Source organism: Hemibagrus wyckioides, linkage group LG21 (genome assembly GCF_019097595.1).
Source record: "Hemibagrus wyckioides isolate EC202008001 linkage group LG21, SWU_Hwy_1.0, whole genome shotgun sequence".
Taxonomy (NCBI): domain Eukaryota; kingdom Metazoa; phylum Chordata; class Actinopteri; order Siluriformes; family Bagridae; genus Hemibagrus; species Hemibagrus wyckioides.
The window spans coordinates 20,672,733-20,686,121 of record NC_080730.1 but is presented as its reverse complement, the minus strand read 5'-3'; the positions used below and the strand labels follow the sequence as shown (position 1 = coordinate 20,686,121).

At 42.5% G+C, this 13,389-nt stretch overlaps 1 protein-coding gene across 2 annotated transcripts; it reads right to left on the bottom strand.

Moving 5' to 3' along the window:
- Positions 1–1,051: 1,051 nt before the first annotated feature.
- Positions 1,052–9,683, bottom strand: slc25a34 (solute carrier family 25 member 34). 2 transcript variants are annotated; one of them, XM_058374094.1, is made up of 6 exons: positions 9,581–9,683; positions 8,377–9,150; positions 6,514–6,579; positions 3,413–3,565; positions 3,190–3,324; positions 1,052–3,114 (listed from the first exon to the last, which is right to left on the bottom strand). In XM_058374094.1, the coding sequence occupies exons 2-6, from the start codon at positions 8,863–8,865 to the stop codon at positions 2,938–2,940; spliced, it is 1,020 nt and encodes a 339-aa protein (XP_058230077.1). In that variant the 5' UTR covers positions 8,866–9,150; positions 9,581–9,683; the 3' UTR covers positions 1,052–2,937. The 2 variants fall into 2 exon arrangements, with proteins under 2 accessions (XP_058230077.1, XP_058230078.1); XM_058374095.1 differs by having other exon boundaries at positions 8,377–9,087; positions 9,581–9,634.
- Between the last annotated feature and the right edge of the window lie 3,706 nt (positions 9,684–13,389).

Genomic DNA, 13,389 nt, shown 5'->3' with positions numbered 1-13,389 from the left:
AAATGAGCTGCTTTATAAATCAGATAAAAATTCATACAAAAGTTCCAGAGATTAATTTAACACCTTCAACAGGAAACACTTCAGCCAGGGGTCAGACCCCTGAATAGCAGCTTGGACTGGTCAGCCTGGACGCTTCCAGTCTCTTCATCAAAACTAAAAACACTCACAGTCTGAACAGCAGCATGTGGAAAACTACAGTGTGTCCAGTCCTTCATCCCTTTATATTAACACACACACACACACACACACACACACACACACACACACACACGTAGTATTCTATAAGACTAAACCATTAAACCCAGCTGGACTTCCTGAAATCTCTGGAGTTCAGGTTACTGTTTGTGTTCGGTGTTTTCAGCTCATCACTGATAAGATGTTCTGGGAACATTATGTTCAGGAGGTGTGTGTGTGTGAGTGTGTAAATGTTGTGTGTAAATGTTAGTGTGGTGTGTAAATGTGTGCATGTGTGTGTAAGTATTGTGTGTAGATGTGTGTAAGTGTTGTGTGTGTCTGTGTGTAGATGTTGTGTCTGTGTGTAGCTGTAAATGTTGCGCATAAATGTGTGCATATGTGTGTAGATTTGTATGTGTTGTGTGTAAGTATGGTGTGTAAATGTGTGTATATATTGTGTGTAGATGTGTGTAAATGTGTGTAGATGTGTGTAAATATAAGTGTTGTGTGTAGATGTGTGTATATGTGTGTGTAAATATAAGTGTTGTGTGTATATATATATATAAGTGCGTGTAAGTGCGTGTGTTGTGTGTAAATATAAGTGTTGTGTGTATGTGTGTGTAAATGTGTGTAGTTGTGTGTGTAAATATAAGTGTTGTGTGTAGATGTGTGTAGATGTTGTGTATTGTGTGTAGATGTGTGTAAGTGTTGTGTGTAGATGTAAGTGTTGTGCGTGTAAGTGCGTGTGTTGTGTGTAGATGTTGTGTATTGTGTGTAGATGTGTGTAAGTGTTGTGCGTGTAAGTGCGTGTGTTGTGTGTAGATGTTGTGTATTGTGTGTAAGTGTTGTGTGTAGATGTAAGTGTTGTGCGTGTAAGTGCGTGTGTTGTGTGTAGATGTTGTGTATTGTGTGTAGATGTAAGTGTTGTGCGTGTAAGTGCGTGTGTTGTGTGTAGATGTGTGTGTAAATATAAGTGTTGTGTGTATATGTGTGTGTAAATGTGTGTAGTTGTGTGTGTAAATATAAGTGTTGTGTGTAGATGTGTGTAAATGTATGTGTTGTGTGTAGATGTGTGTGTAGATGTGTAGTTTTGTAGATGTGTGTGTAAATGTAAGTGCTATGTGTAGATGTTGTGTATTGTGTGTAGATGTAAGTGTTGTGCGTGTAAGTGCGTGTGTTGTGTGTAGATGTTGTGTATTGTGTGTAGATGTGTGTAAGTGTTGTGTGTAGATGTAAGTGTTGTGCGTGTAAGTGTGTGTGTTGTGTGTAGATGTTGTGTATTGTGTGTAGATGTAAGTGTTGTGCGTGTAAGTGTTGTGTGTAGATGTAAGTGTTGTGCGTGTAAGTGTGTGTGTTGTGTGTAGATGTTGTGTGTTGTGTGTAGATGTAAGTGTTGTGCGTGTAAGTGTGTGTGTTGTGTGTAGATGTTGTGTATTGTGTGTAGATGTAAGTGTTGTGCGTGTAAGTGCGTGTGTTGTGTGTAGATGTTGTGTATTGTGTGTAGATGTGTGTAAGTGTTGTGTGTAGATGTAAGTGTTGTGCGTGTAAGTGTGTGTGTTGTGTGTAGATGTTGTGTATTGTGTGTAGATGTAAGTGTTGTGCGTGTAAGTGCGTGTTGTGTGTAGATGTTGTGTATTGTGTGTAGATGTGTGTAAGTGTTGTATGTAGATGTAAGTGTTGTGCGTGTAAGTGCGTGTGTTGTGTGTAGATGTTGTGTATTGTGTGTAGATGTGTGTAAGTGTTGTATGTAGATGTAAGTGTTGTGCGTGTAAGTGCGTGTGTTGTGTGTAGATGTTTTCACAGAACTGAACTAAAATGTTCCACTAGATTTAAGAGTTTCTCTCAGATTTTCATTGGGAGTATTAAATCAGCTGTACATTACTGATCATGTTTATGGCACAGCTCATTTGCATGTAGCTCCGCCCACAGAACTCCAGCCCATTAAAAATCTTCCAGTAGCACAGCTTAGCCACTGCATCTCCCATAGACACACACTCACCTGCTCACAGGGTGCCATTACTTTTTCCCATTAAACAGCTGGGGTTGTTTGCGCAAAAAATGTTTGGATTTGTTTTGGAATCGCTTTCGATTTGGCGTAACCTGTTTATAAACACACAGGAAGTCCAACACATCATCAGATACCAAGGATTTCCCCAAAATAAACCCCATCATATCCAGTGTTAGAGCCAACGTTAGCATCTCTCTCCGTTACAGCTGGTTTAGTAGTAGTACACACACACACACACACACACACACGCGCACACACACACACCATCAGTTAGTAAATTTATGAACACATGGGAGGGAAGTGTTGATGCTTGTGAAGATTCTCTCTATTCGTTCATCACGGAGTGGACGTAGCAGCTAGCTAAGTTCTTAGCCTCACTCATGAGACAATCATGTGTCCATCTTTAGGGTTAGGATTATATTTTCATGTTCGCATTCACATTAAACAATTTCATGATGACATCATCGGTTAATTTGCAAATAGAGAGCGTATTTAACCCTAGTCCAGTGGAAGTTCTAGGGTTCTCTGCAGAACGAGGAGCAGCGGTTTGGAGAACCCTAGAATGAGTTCCTGAGCCGTGAGAGTCTCTACAGTGACAGGAAGATCTGGAGGATTTTCCTCACACACTTCACTTTTCTGTCCCTGAGTGTGAGCTTCCTGAACTCTCCGCTGCTGGACCGAGTGGAACCCTGAGCTGTGTGATGAGGCACAGCGTGGAGGAGGAGCTCCGGGTGGAGGCGGAGCTCTGGGTCTCCTCAGATGGCGTAGTGCTGCAGAGCTTTTTGCCTCATGACGTCCCACAGCAGCATGCTGAGCACGGTGTGAGGCGCCAGGCGCATGAACACGGGACCCATCCCCTTATACAGACCCAGAACCCCCTCGGTCCGGCTCACTTTCAGCAGGCAGTCCAGGAACCCAGTGTAGAACTGACCCTGAGGAGGACACAGAGCAGAGTCACACTCCTGTTCCCCCAAGAGACCTGAGCATACGTTTTAAAATTTACACACCTTCTTCAACTTGTCCACGGGTTGGTTGTAAAGCCTTGTGCTGATCACGTCGAACGGAGTCATAGTGATCGCCACGGCAACGCCGCTGACCGTGGCTGCCATCAGAGCGATGAGCCAGCTATCAGGACTGAAGCACTGTGGGAGATTAGGGGCAGAGAAACACAGTTAACACACACTCCTGCTGTGAGAGGTCACCTGTACAGGTGTGTGTGTGTGTTCTCACCTGTGTGTGTGTGAGCCACTCTTTGGCCGAGCTGAAGGTGGCGAGCTGAGCCGCCGAGCCCACCATGACCCTGGGCACAGCACCGTTCACGCCCCTCCACAGGCCGGTCACTCCCTCACGCCTGTATATGGTAGCAAAGGCGCTGGAGATTCCCTGAGAATCATCACACTTGGTCATCACAAACTCTGGACATTACACACATCACTAATGGGCCAGACTCCATCACTACCCTCCTCCCCCCAGACTTCCTGTTCGAACTCCACTGACTGTCTTCAGACACAGAACTGTCCACAACTTCCTGTGAGTTCATCAACAGGTTACAGTGTCCAGTCTAAATCACTCTGTACTCTTTAACTCAGTGGCTTATGAGTTATATGAATGAGCTGAAAGTCAATCATGAATAAATCCACACATTAACATGGAGAACCCCGACCTTATGACCAGGGCAAAAGTAATGGCACCCTGGACAAGGACTATTTATTTATCCTGGAGTTTATACTGGTGATTATACTGGAGTTTATACTGGTGATTATACTGGAGTTTATACTGGTGATTATACTGGAGTTTATACCGGTGATTATACTGGAGTTTATACCGGTGATTATACTGGAGTTTATACCGGTGATTATACTGGAGTTTATACCGGTGATTATACTGGAGTTTATACCGGTGATTATACTGGTGATTATACTGGTGATTATACTGGAGTTTATACCGGTGATTATACTGGAGTTTATACTGGTGATTATACTGGAGTTTATACTGGAGTTTATACTGGTGATTATACTGGAGTTTATACTGGTGATTATACTGGAGTTTATACTGGAGTTTATACTGGTGATTATACTGGAGTTTATACTGGTGATTATACTGGTGATTATACTGGTGATTATACTGGTGATTATACTGGAGTTTATACTGGTGATTATACTGGAGTTTATACTGGAGTTTATACTGGAGTTTATACTGGTGATTATACTGGAGTTTATACTGGTGATTATACTGGAGTTTATACTGGTGATTATACTGGAGTTTATACTGGAGTTTATACTGGTGATTATACTGGAGTTTATACTGGTGATTATACTGGAGTTTATACTGGTGATTATACTGGAGTTTATACTGGAGTTTATACTGGTGATTATACTGGAGTTTATACTGGTGATTATACTGGAGTTTATACTGGTGATTATACTGGAGTTTATACCGGTGATTATACTGGAGTTTATACCGGTGATTATACTGGAGTTTATACCGGTGATTATACTGGAGTTTATACTGGTGATTATACTGGAGTTTATACTGGTGATTATACTGGAGTTTATACTGGTGATTATACTGGAGTTTATACTGGAGTTTATACTGGAGTTTATACCGGTGATTATACTGGAGTTTATACCGGTGATTATACTGGAGTTTATACTGGTGATTATACTGGAGTTTATACTGGTGATTATACTGGTGATTATACTGGAGTTTATACCGGTGATTATACTGGAGTTTATACTGGTGATTATACTGGAGTTTATACTGGAGTTTATACTGGTGATTATACTGGAGTTTATACTGGAGTTTATACCGGTGATTATACTGGAGTTTATACCGGTGATTATACTGGAGTTTATACCGGTGATTATACTGGAGTTTATACTGGTGATTATACTGGAGTTTATACTGGTGATTATACTGGTGATTATACTGGAGTTTATACCGGTGATTATACTGGAGTTTATACTGGTGATTATACTGGAGTTTATACTGGAGTTTATACTGGTGATTATACTGGAGTTTATACTGGAGTTTATACCGGTGATTATACTGGAGTTTATACTGGTGATTATACTGGTGTTTATACTGGAGTTTATACTGGTGATTATACTGGTGATTATACTGGTGATTATACTGGAGTTTATACTGGAGTTTATACTGGTGTTTATACTGGCGATTATACTGGAGTTTATACTGGAGTTTATACTGGAATTTATACTGGTGTTAATCAGTAAAATCTGTGCACCCGAAACATCAGCATTTAATTTAGTTCGGTTTGAGTGACAATAATATTCTCATTTTACGAAGTTATTCATCTGCTCTTTTTTTATCTGTGACTCTGTGACAGAAGTTAAAAGTGTTTTTCTGTTAAATTTCTCTGTGAAGTAAAACAGTCTGACTGTATTATCACAAGCACAGGGAGAGAACACGCAGCAGCAAGCCATATCACATGTCTGATAAGCAGCTCTTCCTCTCTTTCTCACACTCAGAGAGAGAGAGAGAGAGAGAGAGAGAGAGGGAGGGAGAGAGAGAGGGAGAGAGAGGGAGAGAGATAGCTTACTCAGCTCTTTTTATCACTCCTGCTGGTCTGTTTGGAATAAACTCAGAGATTAGGCCTCACCTAAAAACTATGTTTGATCAAAGGCCAGCTGCAGATTTGGTGCTGACTGTGTGTGTGTGTGTTTGTGAAGGGTTAGTCTTCTGTCCGTTCCCTGGCAAATCCGTCACGCCTCTGTTTTCTGATCTGTGATTGGTTGCAGCTGCTGACCAGTGGGAGAAGTGTGAAGGTGCCTGGTTGTTGTGGAATCGTGCACTTCCTCACAGACACACACACACACACAGTGCACTTGAGGGTCATTGTGATGAAGCAATGTCTCAGTGACTCATGAGGTGAAACTTCGGACATTTTCTCTAGAAATTTGCGCAACTTCTACAGCTGTGTGAGATATTTAACATACACATACGTGCACAAATGCACACACACACACACACACACACACACCCTGAAGCTAAGCACTGAGAAATCCCTGACCTGATCCATATTCATGCTGATGGACGGAGCTGCAACGATTCATTTCTACCATCTTCTGGTCATTTGGTGGTCAGCACGTGGAAGACCACTTCATGTGTCACCTATTACATTGTGTCTCCTCCCTGGACGTCTGCTCACAGCGTTCCAGTCCATCACTCCTAAATTTAATCAGCAGTCCAGCTGCTTTGTGCATCCACCTGATTCTCTGACCAGTGAACTGACTGAATCAAGTCTCTGAGTCGATTCATATAAGAGACGAATCAGTAAAAACTAAGAGTGAATCAGGGAGAACGTCGCTCACCTGGTGGTTATGCTGGTGACCTACAGCGATGGCCTCCACCGTCTGCGCCTGCAGGTGTGTCTTTACCTGTGGAGAGAGAGAAAAAACATCACACACCTTCATACACTCAAAATCATTGTAAAAAGTGAGAGGCGAGGCTGGGGCTGAGTTCTTCCTCACCCACAGACCATAGATTTATGCAGCCAATCAAAGTCATGTGAGCACACAAAGACACGCCCTCTGGGTTCCACTAACATTCACAGCATGTGATCGGGAATCCGTGTATGAGGTACAACAGCATGTGGACCGCTTTACACTGCAAAACTAGAACTGTGTGTGTTTTTAATCGGTGAGTGTGTTACGCTGTGTTTTATATCTACAGTAAACTCCGCTGCTGTAAAGCGCAATCAGGGCTTCATTACAGATAAAATGTTTGAGCACAATGTCCTGACCAGCAGTGTGTGTGTGTGTGTGTGTAGTATTTAACACTCTGCCTTGTTGGCTCTTGTATGGAAACACACTCTGCACTTTCCTTATTGTCTTTAAAGGTGCGGCTGTTTGTCCAGCGCTCTGACCTCTCCTTTCCCTTTACTCTAAATAACACACACCTCAGCAGCCGTGACCTCATCAAACCTCCATCTCTCTCTCTCTCTCTCTCTCTCACACACATATTTACAGTATACCAAAGGATGATATATTTAGTGACCCTGTGTGTGTGTATCACATTTCAGAAGGTCAAGTCAAGCTGTCACTGATGAACAGGAGGACTATCTGCACTGTAACATGGGAGAGTTGAACAATGTGGGTTTTTTTTGTTTTGCACCCTGATCTGTGTAAAGGAAAGGGGCGGAGCCACAGGGGGGCACTGAGGCTGGAGTTAGCGCTGTTACTGCACTACAAACATCCAGGCTCTATAATCTCTATGGAGTGAGCAAACAGATTGGGTGAAGATACAGAGACATGTTTAGAGATAGAAAAGTAGGATCTAAGAAGACTTCATGATCAGAGGAGCAGAAATTAACCTCTAAACTTTCTACAGAACCTCGTGTGCAGCATGTGGGCAGGGAGTGATGGAGGAGAAGGAGAGCTTTGCACAATAAGGGAGTTTTTTCCCCACTCACTCATCACCACTTTGACCCAGTGTTAGCCAACTTCGTGAAATTACTCACTCTGTTACAAAGCTTTGCACTGGAGCCACAATCCACATGTCATTACGAATTTCCCTCTGGGATAAGGAATTTCCCCCTGGGATAAGGAATTTCCCCCTGGGATTAATAAAGTTTTTGAAGAGGTAATGGAATCTTAAGGCACTAAATGAGCATGTGGCATCTCCTCAGTCTGGTTTGTGAAGGTGTTCAGCATCTGTAACAGGACATCTGTAACCGTGCAGAAATGGACAAGGTCACAGAGAGAGAAAAATCATTAGTGCTCATTAACACTCACTTCCACCTCTGCACAGTGATGGTGTCAGGGGGCGTGGCCTAAAGACAGAAGCTGCAGCTCATAGTTTAAAGGTGATTTTAAATAAGAATAAAGTCCAGATTTCATTTGTTAATTAAATGACTTTTTTTTTTAAAGCATGACTCGCTCTGGAGTATGAAATGATTCAGACATGCTGTTTGTGCAATATTAACTAAAGGCTATACCATAATCTCCAGTATTGTCCAGACCTGGTCTTTGCACAGATGTTTTACAGTGCTGCTGATAACATTGCATGTGTCAAAGATTCTGATATGAAGCATGATTGATTACAGTCACATGCTTAGCTGGACAGGACACCAAAATGTCTGACCAGTCTCAAAGCATTTATTTATCTTTCAAATAATTTAAAATGAAACACACCTGAAGTCTCGTAGCAGTGTTTTTAAACTTCAGTAAACTCACCAGATAAGCAGGAGAGGAGATGAAGGCCCCTAAAGCCCCAGCAGCTGCCCCTGAGGCCACGTTGCCCCCCGGCACGTCGGTGATCCCTAAGACCTGAGTGTAGGAGTAGAAGCTGAGCCGAACACCGTTCATAAGCGCCTGGTACAGCAGTCCGGCGGCAAGGCCCTTTTGCAGGCCGCGCAGGCCGTCAGTGCGACCGACCAGCCAGAGAGCCTGCAGCACCCCTCGGTAGTGCTGATGGTACGATCCACGCGCCTGCAGTTCCCCCTGCAACTGCAGACGAGTCTTCACGACCTCCAGTGGGTTAGTGAACACACAGGCGCCACAGCAGGCCAGAGAACCCAGAGTGAAGTCCAGCGGCGGCCACAATGCCCGGGGACGGTCACCCGGCCTCGAAGGAGTACGAGACAGAGAAGGAATGGAGCTCTGGGTGATGAGCGGAGTGACTGAGGGGCAGCTGATGGTTTGGGGATCAGCCATCACACCCATGATGATTATGATGCTGGTGGTGTGATGGAAAGAACTAGCGCTTGTCCAGTTTAAAGTGTGTATCAGCTCTACACAGAAGTGTAGTGTAACATCACCCGTGTTTTCTCACCTGTACATCACAACCTGAAATCTCAAAGCGGTCTCACGGCAGCTCACTTTTCATCACTGAACAAAGACTTCAGCGTCTGCATCTGGAGCAGGAGTTACATCACACCTCAGACTCTGAAACACAAGGGAGCTGGAGCTCTGTCATCTGAGAACCTTGTTTTGATCTCAGGAACAACTCTGTAACCAAGAGCAAGGTGTCCAAAATGACATGAAGATACAGAGAAGAGCTGGAAGTGTGTGTGTGTGTGTGTGTGTGTGTGTGTGTTTCATGAAAGTCATGAAACATCTTTGTGGAATACTTCAATCATTATCTCTCTAAGCAAATTAGCACTGCTTTTCCTTGCATGTCGTTTTTATTAACATATGTATTAACATATCTGATGAACATATTTCACTTTAGTAATAATTTATCCTAAATAAATCCTGAAAAGCAAGCTTGTCCGGGATCACTTTACTAACTGGCCCAGAAAACACGACGCTTTCACGCTTTAAAAAGAAAAATTCGCTCAAAAGTGCAGGAAATATTTCTCCAGAAGTTTATCATTTTAATTATTCTCCAAAATATCTCATGTATATACTGAATAAATAATCTATTAGACCAACTCACCCTGACCGCTCGCTCCTCTCCCTCTTACTGACAGCGCCGCTGTAAACATGCTTCTAAAAACCTGAATAGCCGCACTAGCCCCGCCCTATTCTCCTTCTCAGCCAATGAAATACCGTGATCCTGTCCATACATCGGCTCTCCCCGTGTTTCCAACCAATCAGATTCCGCATTCCACCTTTTCATCGATTCAATGCCAAGTACATGAACCTCTCTCCGGCCCGAGCCTCAGCCTTCATACTGCACAAACATCTCAATAAAATCACTCCTCACAGCTTATCTCCTTATTATGGGACACTGATTTGTAGCTATATCAAATCTATGAGGTCATATTTAAATCTAAGAGCTCATAATCATTCTGTAAAGTTGAGTCTGTGATAAAAAGCTGTGATAAATGAGCCCACGTGACGTCATCGTTTTTCATTCAAATAACTGCTGGGTCAGGACGCGGATAGCAAGTTGGCTCTCTAGGCTAATGAAAATAAACATAAATACGAATATAGATTTTAACACAGGTAATGTAGTTTAACAAAAAAAGTTGTTAATCAAATAGAGCCGATAAAATAAATTAAAGCGTTCAATCAAAATTCATGAAAAAAAAAGTGTCACTCATTGTGCTAGTCTGTACTCCGGGCAAAATGGCCGACTGTTCTGTGGTCAGTTCATAATGAACTATAAAACACACACACACACACACAGAGAATCCTGTCACACACACACACACACACACAGAGAATCCTGTCACACACACACACACACACACACACAGAGAATCCTGTCACACACACACACACACACACACACACACATATATATATATATATATATATATATATATATATATATATATATATATATATATATATATATGTGTGTGTGTGTGTGTGTGACAGGATTCTCTGTGTGTAGTAATGCTGTAAAGCTGTAATGTTATAGAAATGTTACATATCTATAACTATATTGTTATATAAAACTGCTAGTTTAAACATTTTCATACATTTAAGACGTTTAGAAATTCTTCACACATAGACTTGACATTACATGACACCCTGTATCTCCAGCTAAAACATGTGAAGGCTAAAACTAACTAAAAGGAAGTTTAGAAAGCCTATAACTCTGTCTGTGGAGTGAGGAATAAATTCATTTAGCCTGGAGACTTCAGCTAGAAAGGAGAACAAATATCTAATTTCCTCTAGTATTTATTTACCTGAAATTCTGTATTCAGAGCTTGAATACAAAGCCACAGAAATTGTGGCTATAGTTCAAATCAACTGCATCTGTGCCAGTGTGACTATTATTTGTGTTTTATTGTAATGTGTCTTCAGTAAAGGGCTTCATGTTTCCTACAGTAGTGTGGGTTTTGCTTGTAGCTGATGAAGTCAAGATGGAGATGATCAAGCTAGAGTCTGTGAAGATTCCCAGTCATCCAAGTGCAGTTATCTAGACGTTAGATCAAAACAAGTTCGTTCCTAAACCCACCAACACACTAAGCTCGTCCAGCCCAAAAAGACCTGACACCAAAACCAGGAGAGAGTAAACTGTCGGAACTCAGAGCCCCCTCCGAGTGGACATATCACAGGGTGGACTTTTAGGTTGTATCTTTTCTCTTAGCTTCCCATAATCTTGCCCAGTGAACTCAACAAACTATAAAACTTAGCCAAAATAAAAGAGATCTCAGTCAACAGATGAGAAGAAGCGGGTTTCTTTATTCAGCCATGCAGTCAACAACATGCATATCTGAAGAGAGCAGCTGGTCTTAAAAACCCCGAAAAAGTCCCCTCTACTTATACCCCAGGCGCCCTGGGGCGCCTCCTTTTCTCTAATTTAAATATTTCCAGCAATTTCCCATTATATTCAGTGTATGGCTACTTTAGTCCCTCCTTCCTTAGTTTACAAACGTTTCCCAGTTCCCATTATTTTCGCATTTGTCCCGATACCGCCCCTAAATTGATACCATCCTCCCCTCGATGACGTCAATTTTCCTCCTCTCCAGTTCCCCTTATTTTTAGGCTAAGTCAACAATTTTTAGAAAAAATTGGCGCTTACTTATAGGCGCCACTTCCTTATTGACTTCATTTGACCGTCACCTCTCAAAGGTGCTTCCTCGGCTCATCCTGACCTCGCGTGTTGCCCTCCACAACAATGTGTAAGTACCTTGCTCTCTTCCTCTATGTCATGATAACTTTTCCCTCTACTTACTTGATCTAAGTTTTATTTACTATTTTTAAAATAAGCTGTGCCATTAAGCTGCCTCATATCCTTTTCTCTTTTCATCACTGTTGGTTGCTAGTATTCCAATGCTATTGTCTCCTCTACCCGCCTATCACTGTCATGTCACAGTGACCTGGCCTACTTCCCACACTGTGTTCCTTTTGCCTTAGTACACGCTCTCTTTTGCTGATTACCTAGTCCCGCAATATGCACTTCACTCATCTTCACCCATCTCTCCCCATTTCCCATTTTTCCTTCTAGCTCAGTCAGCCTGTCGCGCTATCTTCCGGAGAAGTCCCAGGGGTGCTCTGCGACGCTATCACCAGTATCAGCTATCCTGTCTGGCCATTGAACTTACTGGTTTCCTGGAACACCTATCTGAATCCTTTATTCCTGAGTTTCCTTACCTTGCTCACCATATCGTGAGAGATACCGTCTGTCTTGATCAGAGCACCCAATTTCACCCCACAACCTGTGATCAGTCTACTCAGACCTTCTACTGGCACTGGACACGCACCACCTCTCAAGGCGTCCAGACTGAGGATTTCCCTGTTTCCCTCCTCTAATGATTCTTCCTCTGACTCTTCTTCATCTCCTAATTCCCCTGACATTCCCCAACTTTCTCCTGAATTTGTGCCTATGCCTTACAGTGTTCATGATATTCCTCAGTCTTCTCCTGACTATTCGCCCCCAACTTCTCCTCAAGATCCCAAGATCCCGTCTTCTACAACTGACCCTCCGGTCCCACTGATCCCATTGGATAGGCTGGCTGACTGAGTTGTAACTCCTAATGTTCCAATAAATCTCTCCTCTTTTCTGTTTCTTCAGTCCCAGTGTGGTTATTATGCTAGCATGCTGCCATTAATAATTCTGCATGATTATTATAAAGACTATGAGGCTATATCTGATTATTATAGCTATTATTAATCAAAGTTAACTACTTAATCAATGGCTAAATAATTCTTGATGGATACACACTACTCTTAGGCAGAATATTGCTAAGTCAGAGCTTAGAGCATTGAGTACATTATTACTTAAGCTACTTTTAAAGCTAGGTATATAATTCAAAGCTGGGTATATTATTTTTTCTCCGACAAAACAACAACTACAGAAAAGGATGTACCAACACAGAAGATCAGCTCTGTATTTTCATCTGAAAGACAAAGTACACACATTTGAGGACGAAAATGTAGACATCTTAGGAAGAGAAGCCAGAGGTTTGAGAGAGGAGTGAAGGAGGCCAGGTGGAAAATCCGTCTCTCAACAGGGATGGAGCTGTCCTATTTTTCTTGCTGCTCTGTCATCCATTCCCAAGAAGATCAAGACCTCTTCACACATCCACTAGAAAACCCACACCTAGGACTCCCTCGTCCACTCTCACATTTGCTGATCGTTACCCCTAATACTTCAATACACTCTCCCCTTACCCTCCTTCTCAGGGATCTTTATATCCTAAACAGCTCCCTTCCTCCTAACACCGCCTCCCATTATCGCCTCCCCTTGTTACCTTAACTAGGCTACCTAGGGAGGGGAGGAATCCTGCCAACATCCCTCAGACTGAACAATCTGATCAGATAAGTAGTGAAACGTTTCAATCCAGT

What these genes read in the sequence shown, in the direction of transcription:
- slc25a34 (XM_058374094.1), bottom strand. Translation starts at nt 8,865, where the DNA reads ATGGGTGTGATGGCTGATCCCCAAACCATCAGCTGCCCCTCAGTCACT. An exon ending in TCTCCTCTCCTGCTTATCTG is followed by an intron (nt 6,580 to 8,376) that starts GTGAGTTTACTG and finishes CTCTCTCCACAG; the next exon opens with GTAAAGACACACCTGCAGGC. An exon ending in GTCACCAGCATAACCACCAG is followed by an intron (nt 3,566 to 6,513) that starts GTGAGCGACGTT and finishes GATGATTCTCAG; the next exon opens with GGAATCTCCAGCGCCTTTGC.